This window comes from Cricetulus griseus, chromosome 6 (assembly GCF_003668045.3).
Source record: "Cricetulus griseus strain 17A/GY chromosome 6, alternate assembly CriGri-PICRH-1.0, whole genome shotgun sequence".
In the NCBI taxonomy this organism is placed as follows: Eukaryota; Metazoa; Chordata; class Mammalia; order Rodentia; family Cricetidae; genus Cricetulus; species Cricetulus griseus.
The window spans coordinates 149,991,142-150,006,913 of record NC_048599.1 but is presented as its reverse complement, the minus strand read 5'-3'; the positions used below and the strand labels follow the sequence as shown (position 1 = coordinate 150,006,913).

The window sequence follows — 15,772 nt, the reverse complement described above, 5'->3', positions numbered from 1 at the left end:
GTACATCAGTCACACCATCCTGTGTATTACATAAAAACAAGGCCAACATTTAAGCAAGAGCAAAGCTTCAAGACCTTCAGGAGCTTGTGCACAGCTGAGTGGGAGTCTGGGAATAGGCTTGCTCTTTTGCTTTTCTAGCATTTCCTTGCTTACTGGCTTCAGGGTGCACCTACCTATAGACAGAGCTGTCTAGTTTTACAGATGACCTAACCTCTTGTCTATAGTATCTAATTCATTGTTTCCATCAACTTTCTGTCTCCAGCTTATAACTTTGGATTGAAGGGCTGTTTGGATAGCAGTAAGCTTGCTGTGGTATTGTTGGTTTGTAGACTTGTCCTCAGGGAGCCTAGTCTCCCTGTTTTTCTGAGAACTACAAGCTCTTCCTGGGATAGACGACTTGTTACAACAGTGGAATCAGCCTCTAAGTTCCATTCCCTACAGCATGGAAGGTTTTCTGGGCCCTCTGTAGGCACTGAATATGTTAGTAGTTGTTGGGGGCAAGGATTCTAGGAAGACAAACCATGCAGATAAGGTTTCTGTCTTTCATTCCTCTTTCCTTCCCTTCCTTTCTTTATGGTTCCAGAGATTTAAACCCAAGGCCTTGCACATGCTACATAAGTAAGTACTCTACCATTAAGATAGCATCCCTAGGGTAGTGGTGGTTCACACCTTTAATCTCAGCACTCAGGAGGCAGAGGCAGGTGGATCACTATGAGTTTGAGAATAGCCAGGGCTACACAGAGAAACCCTGTCTTAAAAAACAAACAAACAAACAACAACAACAACAAAAGATAACATCCCTAAGCATTTTTCACTTATTTTGAGATAAGATTTCACTAAGTTTCTTAGACAAGCTTCAAACTTAGAATCCTCCTGCTTTGGTCTTCTGAGTAGCTTCAGTAATAGCTATGTACTACTACACCCAGTTTAGACATGGTTTCTGACCCTTAGAGTCCCAATTCTCATTGTATAGTAACAGATACAATCTATAATGTAAAGTTGATTGAAGGAGACTGAGGAGGGAGGATGTAAAGACTATTCAAACCAGACTAAGAAATGAAGGCTGTACTTGCATACTTGGCTTACCATAAGAACAGACATTTGAGCTGCATTTTGAAGTGAGAATTTTCTTAGTACAGTATAGAGAGCAAGGTGAAGGCAGGAGAAGTCAGTCTGGTCTACAGAGCAAATTTTACTGCTATACAGAAAGACCCTAGAAGAGCTGGGACTTTTAGTCCCAGAACTGGGCAGAGGCAGATAATCTCTGAGTTCTAGGCTAGCCTGGTCTATAGAGCCCCTTCCTGGATAGCATGGCATACACAGTGAGATCCTGCCTAAAAATCAAAACAAAACAAAAAAAATAAAGAGAAAAGACACTATTTTCTTGGTAGCATTGCATCACAGGAATTACTTGGGTGAGTAACATTTGAGAAAGTGTTCTGTGGCTGTTTGGTGTGGTCAAGACTAGAGCAGGGTTGAACAGGGGCTTGCTCTGTGTCCGTGGGAAAGAAAAGAAGGCCTGGATGACAGAGCAGTGCCACGGGAAGAGAGGGCAACATCAAGCTAGCGGTGTCAAGGATATGGAGTCAGCAGAGCTACTGAATAAGGAAAGTTGTGGTAGTTGCTGGGCAGGTGGGCACAGGTTATTTTAGCTAAGGTAAAGTATCAAGGAAGAACATATGGGAGATAAGATACCCTGTATTTGGCTTGGGTGTCTGTGGAGTCTGAGTTGCATGTAGGTAATAAGATCTGGAAGCTAAGCCTCTGGAGTTAGGTTAATCACTGCCAAGCATCCCCTCTCTGCTAGAAGCCTAGGGTGTAGTGTTTAATTGGCCATAGCTCTTTCTTACTTTGCTGTACTACTCCCACTCCCCCAGGCAGCCTTTGCTTCTTACAGCTTCTGAGTGTGAGTGCCCGCTGTCAGAAAAAGGCTTCCCAGATGATGCACGACCAGCTCCTTTTCTCTTCTCAATACTGAATCAAGTTTATGGTGCCTACTCCTAGTCAGACTGTTATCAGACACAGAGGTGGACAAATGTGATTTAAAGCAGATTGTAGCACCAGCCGGGGCCTGCTCCCAGCCCTTTGACTCCCTGGAGAAGATGCTTTGAGTTAGGTGGACTTTAATGGGCACTTTTGACTAGTTCTCAGGCTCAGGAAACAGTCTTCTTGCTCCCTATTACAGGAGAATGACTGATAGTAATACTGTGAATGTATAATGGTCAACAGGATATGTTACACCAATTTTTATAATTGTTTTACTTAAATTACTGTTGAGTCCTTGCTGCCATCCTATGAGACTCAGATATAAGGACCTTGAGTTTCGGAGAGATGAAAATGCAGGGCTACAAAGATAGAAAAAGATGGAGCTAAGATTCCTACGCAGGTCTTTTGTGTTCCAAAGCCAGAAATCTCCACCATTACCCTAATCCCAGATGCTTAGAAAGGAGTGACTTTCTAGAATGTATCCTGGAGCTATAATCTGACTTATATGTGCATGTCATGGTGACAGTTCTGTAAAGACTGTACCTGATGACTGCTGCTGAGGGTACATTTAGATGAATGGGACTGAGAGCTGTTCCTTTTTGCCCCTTACTAGCATATAACTTACATAGTGTCAGCTTCAATTGCTGACTGAATGGTCCAATGGTTTGGAGGATCCTAGCAGGAATGTTTTCCTTGTCCTAGTATGCTTGTGTGATAGGAACCTAAGAGAAGAATGGGTATGTTTGTCCAGCTTTATGGCTTTGAATGCTGATAATTTGTAGACAGGGAATACAGGGGCATCAGAACTGTGGAGTGGGCAGATGTGGAGGAGGAACGGCTGGAGGAGAAAGCAGGCCTGTCGAACAGAGAACAGCTTTGTTTGTCAAAGGGTGGGATGCGGGTGTGGAGGAAAGCTTTGCAGCCAAGCTGTGGAGACTGAGTGGGGACCACTGCCAAAGGACTATGATGGCGGCTTCTTATAAGATATTTGGAGAAGGGGTGTGCTGTCCCCAAGAAAAAGGGCAGAGCTTGGACATATGTATAGGCCCAAGCACTTGAGAGTTCCTTTGTGTCCCCCAGGTCAAGACAGCCAGGAACAGATTTGGCACTGCCAGCTCAGGGTCTGGATGATAGCCACACACCTGCAAGTCCTGCCGTGCCATACTAAGCTCTGGGGCAAGGAGTTGCTGATTAAGGGACAGAGCATTACTTGTGCTTGCCACATTGCTTGACCACCAGACAGATGTGATCACTATCCTCCCTGCTCTCTTTGCTATGCCCCACCTCAGCCTATCCCCACCCTACCCCTCCATGCAGATACTACAGGGAATTGAAGCTCTTTTCTCTCTCAACAACTTAAGTAGTCAGCAAGTACTTTTGTGAGGAATGGTCTTAACCTCAAAGACTCATGCAAGTGGCACAGAAGTACCCAGCATCTCCTAGGGATGAGCTGCTGTGGGAACCCAAAGCTTTTAAGGTTTCACATGATAGCATGTGGCAGCCTTTCCCAGGTTGCACTTAAGAACTTGACAGGGCTTGGGTAGGTAGTACAGCCCTGGGAAAGCCCCTATGGTGGGAATTTAAAAGCCCTGCCTCTTTCTAACTGTGTAACTTTGAGAGAGTCACCTCTTTCTGCTTCCTCATCCTAAAACAGAGGTATATAGTTCATCTCACAAGTTGTCAGGAAAGTAAGAATACCAAAGAGCCTTTTATGTCAGGAGCACAGTCACTGGCCACACTAAGCCTTGCCACACACATGGGCAAAGGAGAGTTTGATTAATCAACTTTTTAATTAGGATAAGGCTATATATATGTAAAATACTAAAAGTGCCCAGCATTCAACGTGGGTAGAATGGTTGGTAAGGGTGTTAGACAAACTCAATATGAATTTGTTTATTAGACAGTCTTGGAAAGTATTAATAAAGTCATTAAAGCCATTGGGCTAGAACAATGAGGAACTTGAATTAGCTGTTACAGTTCACAGCAGCTCACACAGCAAACTGAGGTGCTCCTTGCTTTGGTGGCATGTCTGGGGCTGTTTACCTAAAACATGCTCTATCCCCAGGCTTCTCATTTTCTAGCTCAAAGTAGAAATTGTGGCCAGATTTAGGTTCTCTCTGCTAGAGCCCGGCTTCCTAAACTATGTGTCACAACCTTGAATGACACTGTGTATGAAGGCACAAAACAAGTGTCAGTACTGAAAGAGTTTTAACCCTTCAACAAGCAAACATTCATTCAAAATCAAACTCACTGTGCACCCACAGTGTCTCCTTGGATATATTGATGAACGCTTCTCTGCCACTCAGCTCTGAGCACTCATTTGCATTGTGCATGCAATGCTACACATGCCTGAGATACCTTAGCTCAGGTCCAATGTCACTGCAGTTTTTGCTCTTATAGAAACATTGATGGTTTACTTACAGGAAACAAAGAGTTTGGGTGCCATCCTGTCATCATTCCTCATTTTAAGTGTCAAATTACATATTTTCAGATTATGTCAAATTTTATTTTTGCCAGGTGTGGTGGTACATGTCTTGAAACTTCAGCATTTGGGAGATAGATTCAAAAGAATTGGGAGTTGAAGGCTATCTCAAAATGAGCTTGGTCAACATGAGACCCTATTTTAAAAAAAAAAAAATGTTGTTTGAGTTTCTGCCTTGAATTTAATTTTAAAAAATTGTTAAATGAATTTGACTTGGGATTAGGACAGAATTTTCTACAATTTCTGAAATGAACCTAAATCTACTTCTGCCATTTCATATTAAACCATTGATGGCTATAAGATCAAAATATCAATTAAGCCAGATGTGATAGAACATTCATTTAATCCTGCTTTCAGGAGGCAGAGACAATCAATCAAATCTCTGGGTTGAGGCCAGTGTGTTTTATGTATCGAGTTCTGGGCCAGTCAGGATATATATGGTGAGCCTTTGTCTCAAAAAAAAAAAAAAAAAAAAGCCAGGCCATGGTGGCCCACACCTTTAATTCCAGCACCTGGGAGGTAGAGGCAGGCAGATCTCTGTGAATTCGAGGCAGCCTGGTTTGCAGAGCTAGTTCCAGGATAGCTAGGGCTATTACACAGAGAAGCCCTGTCTCAAAAAACAAACAAACAAACAAAAAAATTAACTCTGAGAAACTTTGTTGTGTGTACTGCAGTGTCAAATACTGGGATCTAATTGAATAACAAGCATATCTGTCCCATTAGTATGCAAAGTTGATTTTATTTTTAGTCAATAGTAAAATTACATGCTGAAGAGTTGTCTTCAAGTAAATTTACTGGGACTGGAGAGGTGGCTTAGAACTGGTAAATTCTTGCTATGCAAGTATGAGGACCCCCAAGTTCATGCGCCCATGTAAAAATCTGGGAATGTCTATAACTGCAGCACTGAAAGGGAACAGAGACAGGCAGATTCCCAGGGCTTGCTGTCCAGCCAGTTTAGCCAGATTAGTGAAGTTCAAATTCAATTAGAAATTGTTAATCCCAAAGATAAGGTGGAGAACAGTAGTGAAAGACGCACTCGCACACACACACTCGTATGCCACATACACCAACACATAAAAAGAGTACAAATAAGATGACTTTCACTATGGTTTATTATTAGTGTTAGATTTGTGTACCTATGTTATTACCTATATACCTAGGGTCATGTAAGAATTCATCGGGTGAAAAGAAGTTACGTATAAATAGTTTAAGCAGCCTGTCTGTTCTGCATAAGCAGACCACCTGAGATACTGGAAAAGCCTCAGGAAGCTAGTCCAGGCTCCAGGGTCTCATCCCACCATGTAGCTATGTGTTGGTGGGCCAGTCCTCTCTCCATGTTGAACTTTAGTTTCTCATCTTGTGTTGATAGTGATTGTTTCACCCAGCTCATAGGGTTGAGAATGAACAACACAAAGGCTCTTGTGATGTAAAGACTAAGCAAGTGTTTTCTTCCCCCTTGGACTGAAGTCAGAGATTCAACTAAAATTATTTTATTGCATATAATCTTAGTCTCGTTAGAAACAGTGAACCTAAACAAATGTAACTGGAAGTGTTTCCCACACTGTGGCTGAGGTTCTCATAGTGGCAGCTATCATTGATACTGCAGACTGCATCTCCACAAAAGCTGTATCTTAATATTGTCACATTTTTCTTGGTTTCTATCCCAGATCTCCTTTCACTCTTAGCATAAGCAGGCAAACATTTTGCAGAGGGGGATCTCAAAGCTTACAGGGATCAAATAACCTTCCTCGATTTTCACAGCTGTGTGTGGTGCAGTTGGATTTGAACCTGATTTTATTTGACTCTGCCTGACTCTGGAAACAGCAATCTGCATAATCTACACTGGCTACCAAACAGAGCATGGATTTCCTGTGGGTTCCATTTCCCCCACATGGAATTTCATAGATAATCTCTGTCTGCCCTTTCTGGCCTTTGCTGCTATCAGTACCCCAGGTAAAAACCTGTGTCTGTTCTCTAGATTTAGTGATGAAGGAATGGAGGTGATTGAACGGCTTATCTACCTATACCACAAGTTCCATCAACTGAAGGTCAGCAATGAGGAATATGCATGCATGAAAGCAATTAACTTCCTAAATCAAGGTGAGTAGGTGGTGAGGTGAGGGCAGCAGCTTTGTTTTATGTTTTTGTTTTTGCCAGTAAGCATTTGCCCTTCTGTGTCACACACACACACACACACACACACACACACACACACACACACACACACACACACACACACACACACACCCACTCCCCATTTCTCCCATCCCCACCTCCCATCTCCAGGACTGTTACAGAGTCTGTTACATCACGTGACCATCAGTCTTGGAAGGCCTACACAGGGTGAGAGATGACTAGAGGGAGTCATCACCCTGCTCTTCTACAGTGTAAGGAGTGCTTTGGATTTTTCTCTTGAAATCTAAATGCCACAATCTCTATAACTCACAGAGGAAGGAAGAGGATTTGCTTTGTTTAGTCAGTTTTAATGCATTTAAACAGAGACACCAAGGACAGAACATGCGTCATTTAAAATATGTACCAATTTTACCAGCAACTGAAGAAGAGCAGGGTGACTGATGAAACTGTTGGAGATAAGGCCATGGTTGACAGGCTGACAGTGACTCTGATGCTCCAGAGAAGAGTGGTGGTGCACATGACTCCTCTTCCATTTGAAGAGTCCAGTGGGTTTATAGGCATATCACCAACAAGTGGCACGTGGTAGTTGCTGGCAATTGGCCCATGAAGGAAAATTGTTTTGTTTTGTTTTGTTTTTATCAAAGGTAGCATTTGAATGTCCCATTCTCAGAATGGGCCTGAGTGATTTTGTTCCCTATAGCTTTGAAAGTGCTGTCTCACTATGCTCAGTTTTCCAGGCCAGAGACTCTTGATCAGGCTTTCTTTTTTTGCCACTACTCCCCACTCTACCCTCCAGTAACTGGGTGGATCTCCTACTCCTGTCTGTATAACATCATGCATTTATCAGGTGACCTACATGCTTTCTCTAGTCAAGCCTTGTACCGTATATGAGAAACATTGGCAGGGTTGTGGGGGAGGAGGAAAAAAAAAAAAAACAGACCAGCCCCCAGGTCCCTGAAGAGTGTACACTCCAATAGCACTCAATACACAAATTGTACTGCATGTAGGGAAGATGAGTAGCAACTTCTGAGAGGAGGAGAGATGTGTACTGGGCCTCAATAGCTGGGTATGATGTACATACAATGTGCTTTATTCATCTCCTGTACTTTTTTTTCAGGATTTTCTTTTAAGATTTATTTATTATGTATACAGTGTTCTATGTCCCAAGGCCAGATCTCATTACAGATGGTTGTGAGCCACCATGTAGTTGCTGAGAATTGAACTCAGGACCTCTGGAAGAGTAGCCAGTGCTCTTAACCTCTAAGCCATTTCTCCAGCTCCTTATCTCCTGTACTTTAGATAGAGTCATACATACACACACACATACATACATACATACAATCAAGATAGAATAGCAAGAATATATAGATACTGGAGATGGTACATGTCAGGTTTCTGAATTTATAGATATTACCAATATTTCTGATAACCTCCGCTTCAAAGACACTATGAAATCTTGTTGGATAAAGAATTAGCCACTTGTTGCACATTCACTGGTGCCTGTTTTGTGCTACCATACCCTGTATTAAGACTTGATGTGATGTTAAGATACCCAGCTTAGCACTTAGGGCTCAGGCAAAGGACTGTCATTTTCCTGTGTCTCTTCTTTCCTATCTTATTTCATTTACCTTATCCAAATCTTAGTTTCTCCACATCAGAAGAAAACATCTCTGTTATGACCATGTTTAATAACTTCTCAATTAAAAAAGCAAAAACTGGTGTTTACCATCCCATTCCCTGTGTGATTTTTGTTTTGTTTTGTTTTTTTCACAGATATCAGGGGTCTGACCAGTGCCTCACAGCTGGAACAGCTCAATAAGCGGTATTGGTACATTTGTCAGGATTTCACTGAATATAAATACACACATCAGCCAAACCGCTTTCCTGATCTTATGATGTGCTTGCCAGAGATCCGATACATTGCAGGTAATATTCTGGGTCCAGGCTTCCAACCCTTCCTTGCTTCTCCAAACTTGTGAAGGGGTTGAGATAAGCAAGGTTCACAGGATGTTCATTCTAGGCCCGTCACCAGCTGCGGAAGGAGTTGCTACTCTAACTCTCGAATAGGAAGTTTGTGTTTCCGTTTAGAAAAGAAGTATTGGTATTCTACAGAATACCATATGAAACTCAGTATCTCTGCCTCATGTCCTGAACTGTTTACTTTAAGATAATGAATTTTATATGCAAATTATATACCAGTTTTTAAAAACTATGTTTCCTAGAATTGAACATACTCTTTCCAGGGCCATATAAAATGGTACCTTTAAGCTCCTATGCTTACAAAGGAATTTTGTCTATGTCTTGAGCCCTTTGCTAAGCTCCTGACAGTAGGTCTGTTTCAACACATAACCTTTGTTGTTGTTTTACTTCAGATAGTGAGGATCCCTGTTTTCAATGTCCAACACCCACTAGGGTGATGATTTTTTGTTTTTTTTTGTTTTTTTTTTTTTTCTTTTGTTGTTGTTTTTCGAGACAGGGTTTTTCTGTCTAGCTTTGGAGCCTATCCTGGCACTAGCTCTGGAGATCAGGCTGGCCTCGAACTCACAGAGATCTGCCAGCCTCTGCCTCCCGGGTGCTAGGATTAAAGGCATGCGCCACCAACGTCCGGCCCTGGGTGATGATGTTTAGACTGGGATTTTTTTCTGTAAAATTCAGTAATACAATTTTTGAAGGAAAACGTGTAATGGGATTTTCTCCCGCCAGCCCTAAATAACGACATGTAGACTTATTAATTATAAAAGCTCGGTCTTAGCTTAGGTTTGTCCCACTAGCTCTTATAACTTAAGTTAGCCCATTTGTATTAATCTATGTTTTGCCTCATGGCTTTTTGCCTTTCTTTCATTTTTGTGTGTCTGACTCCTTCCATGTCTTGTTGGCATCTCCCTTGCACCTCAATTATCTCCTCCTACCTCCTTTCTCTGCCCCAAAGTCCCACCTATGCCTCCTGCCTAGCTCTTCGCCATTCAGCTCTTTATTAAACCAATCACAACATATCTTCACACAATATGCAAATATCCCACAACAAACATGTCAGTCTGACAGATTTTTTTCCTCTATTTATTGAGCCATAGAGCAATCTAACAAGCTAGACCTGGCAGTGTTTCCAATCACCTGGAAAGCTTTTTTTCCTTCTTTTTTACATCTCCAGACATTCCAACTTCATTGGTATGGGGAGAAGTCCAGGCATCAATATTTTTTAATGCCCTCCAGGTGACTCTAAGGTACTGTCAAGGAGAACTACAGCCTTAGATGTTTTGCTTACACTATGTGTGTGCGCTTAATGCTTTGAGCAGTCAACAGTGGGGGGGGGACGGGACCTGTCCAACTCTTTTTATCTCCAGACATTTCAATTGTATTTGCCCCTGTAACTCTTCTCCTTACTTCCCTATTACTTTCGTTAATCATTTTTTTCTGTTTTGGAGAGCAGAGATTAATAGAATACTAAAGAGTTGGTAGGAAGCAAGTTTCCTCTAGTATTTTAGCTACAAAGAGCTTAGTACACTCCCTCTCCACTTCAGGTCCTCAGCTATAAAATGGAGTAAAAAGCAATCACAAAAATCATTATGAGTCCAAATAAGACAATGCTTTGAACTGGCTGGCACATAGTCAGTGTAGCAGATGGAAGAGTGTGCCTAGACACCCTGACATTATCTAACCCTTGTGACCTTTGTGGTACTCCTGATACCTGTCCTGCACTTGTTCTACACCAAGGAGACCCAGCAGCCTGAGAGGAGACAAGACAGTCTTTCCTTCCCTAGTAGCTGCTGCTAATGTCCTTTCTTCCCTTTACCTAGGAAAAATGGTGAATGTGCCCCTGGAGCAGCTGCCCCTCCTCTTTAAGGTGGTGCTGCATTCCTGCAAGACAAGTACAGTGAAGGAGTGACCTGTCCCCTGCACTGCCTCAGGTGCTGGCAGTGCCATGGGTGGCAGGACAGGCTCCAGAAGAAAGAGCCAGAGAGACCAAGATGGAGACTGTGGGGCAGCCCCTCCATCACAAGAAGAATGTGTTTGTTTGTCTGTTTTTAACCTCATTTTCTATATATTTATTTCACGACAGAGTTGAATGTATGGCCTTCAACATGATGCACATGCTTTTGTGTGAATGCAGCAGATGCATTTCCTTGCCGTTTACAGAATGTGAAGATGTTTAATGTTACCGTGTTGTCATTGTTTAGAGATAGTTCTTTTGTATTTTGAGGGAGAGGGTGGGATGGACTAGACCACTATTTCCATAATATTGACAAAGACAACTACCTCAATGGAAACAGGGATATGACCATCTCTACCTTTTCCACAATTTCTTAACAGATGTACACTTGTCTGATGGAGAACAAACTGCCTTTTTATAGCCACAGACTTACTAAGCAAAAGAGTATGCCAAATGATCAAAATGATATAGGGAGATGTACTATAGAGGCAGGCAGGACGTTTTACAGGCAATTTTCATCTTATTCTTCAATGTTTGATGAAGATTAGCAATCACCTCATCCCACAAGCTCAAAGGGCTCCTGCCTTCTGCTACACCCCTTCCGCCCCACACACTGTTGTCTGTTGAATGCTGCTGTCAATTTTTCATCCAAGCAGAGTCCTGACAATAAATCAGTATGTAGGACTTGCCTCCCAGCTTCCTTGGGGCTCACAGCTGCCTAGTTTCCTGATCCAGATCTACCAAGGCCTACCTTCTTCAAACTCCATCCCTCTCTCCTGTGAATTTGACTCCTTGTCCTCTAGAAATGTGACAGGAAAATGCCCTGTTCTGAATTTGGATACCATTTCTGATTTGTTTTCCTTTCACTTGTTTCCCTCAAAGGATAGAGGGACAAAGGCCAGGCTGCTGACAGAATAGACTCCTGTGGAAGCCCCTGTTTCACCCCACCTTATCCTCAGAACCAAATCCAAAACTTGTTTTGTTTTTATATTTTGTGTTGTTGTTGTTCTTTTGGTTTGGTTTTGATTTTGGTTTTTTTTTGAGACAGAGTTTCTCTGTGTAGCCTGGCTTTCTTGGAACTCACTCTGTAGACTAGCAACTCAGAGATCCGCCTGCTTCTGCCTCCCGAGTACTGTGATTAAAGGTGTGTGCCACCACCACCTGACTAACATTGACATTTTTAAACAGTAGAAAGAACCAGAGACTTGGCTCCTAAATTTTGTTGTAAGTTCTCTTATTATTTCCAAAATGAGATCAATTTACTAGGGTTCTTAAACAGAAAGCCAAGACTCAGAGAAGCCCAGATCTTCCTTCAACTATCATCAGTGGTCTGGTCTACCAAGGCCTGGAGGGATGGAGCCAGAAGTACCTGGAAGGGGAAGGGGCTTTAAACTACCTCATGTGTTTAAGGGCTTCCTACTGCCTCTGCAGATGCAGCCTGAGCCCTTCTGCTTTACTGCCTGCCCCACCTAATTCTAGGAAGAATTCTTGCCCTCCAGGCTTTGGCCAGGACTACACCAAGTTTGTGTTAGAGTTGTTTTAGCTGCTTTTACTTCCTTTGCCCACACCATGCCTAACTACAGCCAGTCCCCAGATGGATGCTTCACTGGCTGCTTCCCTTGGCTGGCAAGCCACACCCACAGTATCTCCTTGAGCCTGTTTGGTCAGGAACTGTTTACTCCCAATGAAGCCTAGTTCACTTACCCAGAAGGCTACCACATCTTGTGTATCCTAGGTAGTCTTCACTAGAGCTTCTCTCTCTCTAGTAAAATGTTACAGGTACCAGCAAAGTGACACCTAATGCCCCTCGATGTCCAAAGTTCAGAGCATTACGTCTCAGTCTTATTCCCCGCCTCTCTGAGAAAGAAAAAAAAGAGATGTGTTCCTCAGGAAGGTTCCAAACAGAATGTTTTTCACATGTTGTGGGAAGATTTGTATGTGTTGATGTGTCTGTTTGTTTCTAAGTTCACAATATTTTTCTTGATTGCATGAATATTTGTATTTAATGAAGCAGACCACATTCTTTGGCTCCAGGTCAGAGTCTCGGCTACTTTCCTCAAGCTGGAAATCAGAGACAACCTCTTAGAGACAGCCTGTGTGCAGCAGCTTTCTTTGCTTAGACCTCCATTTGTCAAATTGTTAGTTTTTGAAATTGCTTTTCAAATTAGCATTTACCTGATGTGTTGACTGTCAAAGCTCTGATGAGGCAAAAACATGTCTCTCCAATAATGTAGTATTAAACAGAGCAAGTTGTTAATCTGTAGAGTGGGGGAAAGGTTCTGCAAGTTGCCATTGTACAAATCCATTTTTACAAATGTTTGCAGCAGATTCCACAGAACAAAGAGCCCATTCATTGCCAAGAGCCCTGCAGAATCTCTGAGCCAAGTGGCTGTGTGTTCTGAGCTGGAGCCTGACCTGTGGACTGCCTTTAATGTCTTCTGCACCCAGTCTTTTTCTGACATGGGCTTCTTTTAAAACAGGGTAAAGTGAATGTACTGCATTGCAAACTCAGGTGTTATGAGGAGAAGGTAGGAGTGTAGCTGGCAGTGTGGAGACATTAGGTCAGCCACTAGATGTATTTGTGATTTTGGTTTGAAGGACACAGAGAAAGGTTGGAGGGGGAGGTTTGGTGTGCTTGTTTTTGCCTTTTTTCCCATAATGTTTGGTTAACAGGCGGCCTTTTTGCTAGTGGAAGAAGGAAAAATGTGTGCACGTTATCTCTCATTCCTCTCTCTTTTGTCCTCTCTGATCCTGGCCACTAAAAGTACTCACTTTGAGTGAGACTTTTTTCCACCATAAAAAATACATGTGGAAAAGGAGAATCCATCTCCTTGCATCATGTCAAAATCATTACAGGCTTCCCCTTCCTTTTCTTATGTGTTTGCTTGACCCAAGACAAAAGTTTGGAGTCTTGGAGCTTTGTAATTCATGTTCTCTGCCTCCTTTTGTAGACCTTCAGTGTCCTTTGCAGGGTTTAGTGGTCTCACCCTTAGTTTGTAGAAATTCCCTACAACTCATCTCAAATCACTCCAACTGGCTCAGGACACCCTGTCCCCAGGGCCACCCTACGGCTGAAGCGGGCATGAATGAACCTCCCCATCCTGATGGGCTGATGGTAGAACCAGGAGGGGTAGGAGAACAAAGAGGCATCAACCAAAGTTGCCCACTCCACACGGTCTGAGTCAGCTGTCTAGCCTCCTGTCTTGCACCTCTCTTACTTGTTCTTGACTTCCTGAATAATGAGACACATAGACCACAGGCAGTCTTTAAGTTGTGGCTAAGACTAGCCAAAGTAAAGGACCCTGGCTTCCCACAGAGCAGAAAGCTGAGCAGACGTTCTATGTTTCTGTCTTTGGAATACTGTTCTTTGTGGTCTTTCCTTATTACTTTTTTTTTTTTTTTTTTTTTTTTTGCAGTTTTTAAGAAATTCAGCCCTTCAGACAAGCCCTTCTATTGAGCTTTGATTTTTTTTTCTTCTTAAAATTTTAGAAAGACAACCCACTAACTGACTCCCCCACCTTGGTCCATGGGAATACCCGCATGCCCCTTTGCCGTTGGTCCTCCTCCCTTTTCCTCATGCCCAGTGTCCATGAAGTGTTTTATCTGTGTCTTAGGATGAAAAATGGCAATCATCCCACCAGGTGCTGGAAACCGGTCAGCCTTGAAGCAGTCACTTCTGGGGCCACAGCTCAGGGATGTGTATTTAATTACAGGGTCCCCAGAAAGCCTGCTCTTGGCTGCCACAAGTGACATCTTTCCTGGACTTGAGAGTCAAACCCTGACCACTTCCTCAGAGGGAGCAGCCCCAATCTACTGAGCTAGAAGCAAGCTGCCTCTTTGGCTAGGTCTGGGCTTCCTCAAAACTACTGACCATCCTACACATGAGCCTCAATGGTGCTCATAGGAAGTCTGGCCCTTCTGCCCAGGACAAGCCCTCTTCTTGGCTTGTAGTCCTAAATAGACCCCAGCTTGCTTGGCTATCAGATGTAGGCTTAAATGGAAGCTGTGGGAAAGGCCAGGGCCTGCTCCAAACCCAAGAAAAATGTGCTACTGGTGGAAGTTAGTCTTCCAAACCCTGAAGCCAGCCCTGCCAAAGGGTTCTCTTGCTCTTTGATGACCTTTTTCTTAGATGAAATATAATAGGTGATAATGTTTTTAACTCAAATTTCCATGAAAAAAAAAAAAAAACAAACTACCTCTTGAGTGACATCCTGATGGATTCCCCTCTGAGGAGTCTGTGGGAAAAGAATAGCTCCCATGTGTTTACATGTTTCTGTTGGGAACGAAACCCTGGTTGTTAAGTGTTTTTGTCTGTGTGGCCTGTGATAGGGGCTTGTGGCTGTATTGTACTGTCTGAGCAGTGTCTGGGGAGTACTTTCCACCTGCCCAGCAAGGGACAAGCCTCCCCTGGAAGAGGCCTTCTGACCTCCATAGCTTGGATTTCAGGGGCTTTGATGGCAAGTGCATCATGAGCCTACCTCAGGCTACCTCCCAGTCATCCCACGGTCCTACGTAGGAATCGAATGAATAGGATGTCTCTGAGCCCTTGTTCCCAAAGGGCCGGCCAAGGGCTGCCTGCCAGCCTGGCTCCATCAACCCTGCATGACCAAATGATAGTTGGCGGGCTCTACAGGCTACTCAGGCCCTCTGCTACCTCCCACACTTGCCTGCTGGCAAGGGGTGGGCCCTGTTCTGTGAATTGACTACCTGTGGAAATGTGACCAATTAGTGTGAAATGCATGTTTAGCGAGCATTAGGTACTGTATTTGAACCAATAAATGTGAATCCTCTGCACATACCATCTGTCTGTGAAGCTTATCTGGGGCTTGGGGGAGGGATGTCCCAGTGTCCTGAGGCATGGACTCCTGCTTGTAACCAACACCATCTATTTCTGTTGCAGAGAGCCTGGCAGAAAAACTTCTGCTCCAGAATCTCAGTGCCTGCTGGGCACTGTGTTGCTTTTCCATAAACTTAGACCACAGTGAGTTCAAGGACTATTGCTTCATTTTTTAAATGAAAAAAATAAAGTTGAGAATGGTATGAAGACTTGCACAATTAGGGGATAGCCTGGTGGGATATACATAGAACTTTGAAGTACTGTGAGGAGAGTGCTATGACTTGGGATGGGGACAGATAGTAAGAAACAAAAGGGGTGGGGGGCTTCCTTGATGAGACTGGTTCTGAAGGTCACCAGGGTCAGAGCTATGTACCACAGAAGCTTGTTCCAAGATCCCATAAAA

The 15,772-nt window shown here is 43.2% G+C and overlaps 1 protein-coding gene across 1 annotated transcript in view; it reads left to right on the top strand.

Annotated features, from left to right (window-relative positions):
• Nucleotides 1–15,330, top strand: part of Nr6a1 (nuclear receptor subfamily 6 group A member 1) — a 193,691-nt gene extending 178,361 nt beyond the window's left edge. The window contains 3 exon segments of the mRNA XM_027423649.2: nt 6,447–6,568; nt 8,378–8,530; nt 10,399–15,330. Of these exon segments, the coding sequence (XP_027279450.1) occupies nt 6,447–6,568; nt 8,378–8,530; nt 10,399–10,487 (364 nt within the window). The 3' untranslated portion in view covers nt 10,488–15,330.
• Nucleotides 15,331–15,772: the final 442 nt, after the last annotated feature.